Source organism: Cucurbita moschata, unplaced genomic scaffold (genome assembly GCF_002738365.1).
Source record: "Cucurbita moschata cultivar Rifu unplaced genomic scaffold, Cmos_1.0 Cmo_Scf00002, whole genome shotgun sequence".
In the NCBI taxonomy this organism is placed as follows: domain Eukaryota; kingdom Viridiplantae; phylum Streptophyta; class Magnoliopsida; order Cucurbitales; family Cucurbitaceae; genus Cucurbita; species Cucurbita moschata.
In genome coordinates this window covers 2152073-2158327 of record NW_019268518.1, presented here as the reverse complement: position 1 = coordinate 2158327, position 6255 = coordinate 2152073, and the positions used below count along the sequence as shown (strand labels likewise).

The 6255-nt window shown below is 41.7% G+C and overlaps 1 protein-coding gene and 1 pseudogene across 1 annotated transcript; one reads left to right on the top strand and one right to left on the bottom strand.

The window, feature by feature from the left end:
• The first annotated feature begins 50 nt into the window (after positions 1 to 50).
• Positions 51 to 2274, top strand: LOC111461055 (pentatricopeptide repeat-containing protein At1g71060, mitochondrial). The gene has a single exon (XM_023104492.1). The coding sequence runs from the start codon at positions 312 to 314 to the stop codon at positions 1962 to 1964; it is 1653 nt and encodes a 550-aa protein (XP_022960260.1). The 5' UTR covers positions 51 to 311; the 3' UTR covers positions 1965 to 2274.
• Positions 2275 to 2354: 80 nt separating this feature from the next.
• LOC111461070 lies at positions 2355 to 4317 on the bottom strand (annotated as a pseudogene).
• Positions 4318 to 6255: the final 1938 nt, after the last annotated feature.

Sequence of the window (6255 nt, the reverse complement as noted above, 5' to 3'; positions counted from 1 at the left end):
TTTTTTTTTTTTTTTTTTTTTATATTTATTTTATGGATTTGAATCATAATTCATTCATTAAATTCTCAAATTTTGTGTTGCCAATCCCCCTCTTTCTCTATTAATTTTAGGATAAATTTGACAAAAAAAAAACCTATTTAAATTCCCGATTTACAAGCTGAAGTTGAGGTTGAAGTATAAACGGCCGCAAAGTGATCTGGAGCGAACATCCTTCGTCGCATCGTTCCTCAAAGCTCCAAACTTTTTTTTGATTTCTCTTCTTCATCTCTCGTTAAGCTGCTGCCTTTTAACTTATATTCGCTGATTTTCCAATGGGTTTTCGTCAATTTCTCAGTTCGCTTCGTGGATTATCTCGAAGAACAAGTTCTTTCCACTCGCTACCATCATCTTCTTCTTACACTGGTTCATTCAGATCAGTTTCGCGTTCACCAGCAATTACCAGAAACCAAACCCCAATCTGTACTTCGTCCCGTTGTAATGATCATTCGGCTGGGGTTATTCCGAATCGCAGTTACGCCTCTCACCATTTCAGCGATCATGGTACAGAGCACAGCAAACAGGATTCGGACGCCGACGAAATTTCAATCATGGCAAGTGCTGAGATTGCCCAGGATGCTGAAAAAATCTGTAAGTTGCTTACGAAAAGCCCTAGTTCTTGCATTGAATCATTGCTTGATGGTGCTTCAATCGAGGTGTCGCCGGCTCTGGTTGTCGAGGTGCTGAAGAAGATGAGCAATGCGGGACTTCTTGCGCTGTCGTTTTTCAGGTGGGCCGAGAAGCAGAAAGGCTTCAAACACACAACGGAGAGCTACAACTCGTTAATCGAATCCCTCGGTAAGATCAAACAGTTCAATGTGATTTGGAATTTGGTGAATGATATGAAACGAAAAGGGATTTTAAGTAGGGAAACATTTGCTTTAATTTCTCGGAGATATGCTCGAGCTAGAAAGGTTAAAGAAGCAATCGAGGCATTTGAGAAGATGGAGAAGTTTGGATTCCAACTGGGAATATCAGATTTCAACAGACTAATCGACACCCTGAGCAAATCGAGAAACGTTGGGCATGCACAAGAGGTGTTTGATAAAATGAAGCACAGAAGATTCAAGCCTGATATCAAGTCTTACACAATTCTATTAGAAGGATGGGGTCAGGAGCAGAATTTGTTGAGGTTGAATGAGGTTTATAGGGAGATGAGAGACGATGGGTTCGAACCGGACGTCGTGACGTTCGGTATAGTTATCAATGCACATTGCAAGGCAAAGAAGTATGATGAAGCTATTCAGTTGTTTCACACAATGAAAGCTAAGAATGTCAAGCCATCACCTCATGTGTTCTGTACCTTAATCAATGGTTTGGGCTCTGAGAAAAGATTGAATGAGGCTCTAGATTTTTTCAAACAATCAAAGTCGAGTGGCTATGCTCCAGAGGCACCGACTTATAATGCCGTGGTGGGGGCTTACTGCTGGTCGATGAAGATGGCTGATGCATATAAGACGGTTAACGACATGAAAAAACTAGGCATCGGTCCAAATTCGAGGACTTATGACATCATATTACATCATTTGATAAAGGCTGGGAGATCAAAAGAAGCTTATTCTGTTTTCGAGAGAATGAGTAGGGAGCCAGGGTGTGAACCAGCTTTGAGTACATATGAAATCATGGTGAGAATGTTATGCAATAAGGAGCGAGTAGACATGGCGATTCGGATTTGGGATCAAATGAAGGCCAGAGGAGTTCTTCCGGGAATGCATATGTTTTCAACATTGATTAACAGCTTGTGCCACGAGAACAAGTTGGAGTGTGCCTGCAAATACTTTGAAGAGATGCTGGATTTGGGTATTCGGCCGCCAGCAACAATGTTTAGCAATCTGAAACAGGCTCTTCTTGATGAGGGCAGACAGGATACAGCTTTACTTCTGGTAGAGAAACTCGATAGACTAAGAAAGGCACCATTGCACGGTTGACATTCACAATGGAATGGTTGGAAAAGCTGTCAATTTGTTGATATCAACCGAAGATGATTCGTTTTGAATCTTTCTGCAAAATGGGTGTAAGATGTGATGAGATGTGGGAAGATTTTGATAGCAAAATATGAAGAATCTTTATACTCTTGATTAGCCAAGGAACTCTAAAGAAGTCGGTACTTCTAACCCTCTAATGCTTTTTGTGTTATTAATTATTGATTACTTACTTGCATATGAATATTTGTGCGTCTGGAAAGATTTATTTAATCGTCTCATGTTTATAGATGTCATGCAATATAGATTGTTTTTGGAAAGATTAGAACAAAATTGATCCAGAAAGTAGAAACATATCATACAATCAAACAAAATAGAATCAAATGAAACAGACAGTTAAAGATGATGAACAATTCATTACCTGAAAACAGAGAAATGGTAATGTGCTACAGCTTGATTTGTGTTGCTTTCACTTGCATCCCCATTTCAGATCTTTTCGTTTTCTTTTGCATCTCAAGAATTCCCCCAATGCCATGAACGACTATCCTCTCGCTGTAGTACATGTCAGGAAAGATAACCGACATGTTGTTCACCATCAAAACACCACCACTCCGATTCACATTGATGCTAAACCCTCTCAAGTACGTCCTTACTTCAGTTCCATCCGAAAATTCTGCCAGATCCGACCATCGTAGTTTGCAGGGGACGACATGCGGGCGAAAGATTGATCTCCAATCCGAGAAATTACATTCATCAAAGAACCATCGGGCGGAGCGAAAATCGTCAACGCCGGTTGTTTATGAAACCCTAGAAACTGCAGCTCGAGAAAAGAAACCATCACCGATAAGCCTCTGTTTCTCAGCACCGCCGCCAGAGGCCCGATCGGATCGCTTTGAATCGAAGAACTGCGGCAGTCAAGATTAGGCCGGATGATTCTCTTGGTATACACGTCCCAACTCTCGAAGAATGGATTGAAGAACTTCTCGATTCCAAAGATTATGAGAGATCCATCGTCGTAGAGCGGCGGCTTATCAACGGTAACATTGTTGAGTGAAATCCGATCACCAATGTTAGTGAGGTGAGGAATCGGCCGGAAAGCATGGTGGAGATCTTGGCGCCGGAGGGTAGATATCGGAGGCTCTGAAAAGATAAGGCGTGAGGGAGGAGGTGGTACTGGAGAAGGGAGAGGGGCGATTAAGAGATGTTTGGGAGTGAGTCCCACGTTGATTAATTTAGTGGAAGATCATAGGTTTATAAGTGAGTAATATTATCTCCATTGGTACGAGGCCTTTTGGGGAAGCCCAAAGCAAAGCCATGAGAGCTTATACTCAAAGTGGACAATATCATACCATTGTGATGAGTCGGGATTCTTAACATGATATCAGAGCCTCAATTAAGGGGAGGCTATTCGAGAGCTCCATAAGTTTCAGGGGATGCTTATAGTGTACTTTGTTCGAGGGCTCTAGAGAAAAGAGGGAGTGAAGAGTGTACTTTGTTCAAGGGCTCTAGAGAAAGGAGCAGAGCCTCGACTAAGGGGAGAGGCTATTCGAGAGCTCCATAAGTCTCAAGGGAGGCTTATAGGATTTATAAGTGAGGAATACTATTTCCATTGGTACGAGGCTATTCGAGAGCTCCATAAGTCTCAGTGGAGGCTTATAGGGTTTATAAGTGAGGAATACTACTATTTCCATTGGTACGAGGCTATTCAAGAGCTCCATGAGTCTCAGGGGAGGCTTATAGGGTTTATATGTGAGGAATACTACTATTTTCATTGGTACGAGGCTATTCGAGAACTCCATGAGTCTCAGGGGAGGCTTATAGGGTTTATAAATGAAGAATACTACTCTCTCTATTGGTACGAGGCTATTCGAGAGCTCCATAAGTCTTAGGGGAGGCTTATAAGGTTTATAAGTGAGGAATATTATCTCCATTAGTACGAGGCCTTTTGGGAAAGCTCAAAGCAAAGCCATGAGAGCTTATGCTCAAAGTGGACAATATCATATCATTGTGGAGAGTCGTGTTCGTCTAACAGGAGAGTGGGAGAAGGCGGAGTCGACGGGAGAGAAGATGGTGAGGGAGGAGGTAGTGGGAAGCGAGCTGGAGAGTGAGAGCCATGGAGGAGAAGCTGGAGTCCTTGAGGATCACGGAAGCGTCGATGATGGCTTCGGGAGAGAGGGAAGAGAAGAGGAGTGAGGAGGCCATTGGAGAGAGAAAGGGCAGGGATAGGGATTCGGCGGGAAATATTGACTTGTTAACTACGTTGGGATGGGGTCATTGGACGGTTACTCCAACTCAAAAAGCAGTTTTCTGAAACTTTTGAAATGGTAGAATAATTCTTGTGATTAAAGATTTTGTTTATGAAGTCTAAACAAATATTTAGACAAAAGGATGTCTAATAATCAAATAATAATAATCGATTAACGTGTTTGGTGTTTGATATTGCATGACAAAGATCATCATAATTTCACAAAAAAGAAATACTTGTCGTCCATTGCCGAGTGTTTGGAAACAAATGTTTTGGGATCCCATTTCGTAGTAAAGATGGATAATAGTGTCATTTGTCACTTCTTTGACCAACCGAAGTTGACGTCAAAACAAGCTCGATGACAAGAATCATAGTAGAGTTCGACTTTAGGTTCGAACATAAAACAGGAAAGACTAATCAAGTGGTCAACATGCTGAGTTAGAAGAGCAAACATATGACCTTGTGCATGTTGGCCCATATTCATGTAAGTAAGATCGATGGGTCGATGCCCGACATCACAAGGGAACCACTTGTATAAAGACCCTTCGGCAAAAGCTGTTGTTAATCTAGCAAAAGTCAGGAAGACTAGACAATTTTGAGTTGAGGGAGACCTTCTACTGACAAAAGAAAATATATTGTATGTCTCAAGAACGGAAAAATTGAGGAAGAAACTCATCCAGGAATGTTAAGATATTTTATGGACCAGACACCCTAGGTGGCAACGAACTTATGCATTGGTCAAGAAAGAGTACTTTTGGCTAAACATGCGTGATGACATAATGCAGTATACAAAGACGTGTCTCACCTACCAACAAGACCAGGTCGAGAAGGCTAACGTCTTGGACTCCTTGAACCCCTGCCAGTGCTGACAAGACCTTGGAAAAGTTTGTCACTGGACTTCATAACACACCTCTCGAAAGTAGGCAAATATGAAGTCATCTTAGTTATCATAGTTAGGTTCTAGAAATACGTCATGTTCGTTTCCACCCCCAAAATGTGCTCGACCGAATTAACAGCCCAATTATTCTTCAAACATATTGTAAAGTTATGAGAAATTCTGTCGAGCATCGTTAGTGACAGAGACGATAGATTCATCGAAATGTTATGGATCGAGTTATTCACATTCCTGGAGACAACTTTAAACATCTCCTCAAGCTACCATCCTCAAATTGACGGACAGACAGAACGGTTCAACTACTTGCTTGAAGAATACTTGCATCACATTGTTGACGTTCGTCAGAAGAATTAGGTACAAGTGCTAGATGTGGCTCAATTATGTTTCAATTGCCAAACAAGTTCGTTTATTGAGAAGAGCCCCTTCGAAATTGTAAGTGGACAACAACCCGCCTTGCCCCATATTATGATCATCCATATGCAGGGAAGAATCCTCAAGCCCGAAACTTCACAGAGAGAATGGAAGCAAACAAAAGATATAGTCTGAGCTTATTTGGAGAAAGCTTCCGAACACGTAGAGAAATGGGTGGATAAGAAGCGTTGCCCCCTCTAACTTCGAGTAGGGGATCAAGTCCTTATCAAATTGATGCTGGAACAAATCAGATTCCAGTCCAAAGGACCAAAGACTTGTTCGAAAATATGAATGACTGGTCAAAGTTCTCAAAAAGAACAGGGCTACATTTTACAGAGTCGCGTTATCTACATGAGTGAGAATTTACTCAGTAATTCATAGGAGTAACCTAAAGCCTTACCACCCCAATTCAAGCGACGACCACCAAAATGCCATCACCAGACTTGGTATCAATCTGAAACAAACAGAAGGACAGCAAAGAAGTAGAAGCAATCTTAGCCGATAGAGTAAAAAAAGTGGGAAGACCTGTACAGAGGATTCGAGAATTCTTAGTCAAATGGAAAAACTTCCCTACAAAAGAAATAAGCTGGGAATGCGTTAAAGACTGAGACTTCGCTGCAATTCATATCACTGAGTTCGAAAATAGTCAGTTGACAGGAACGTCAACCAATTAGGTAGGGGAGGATGTCACGATCATGCTCATCTAGGGCGTGTTGCTCATGCCACGCAAAACCCTCTATTTGATT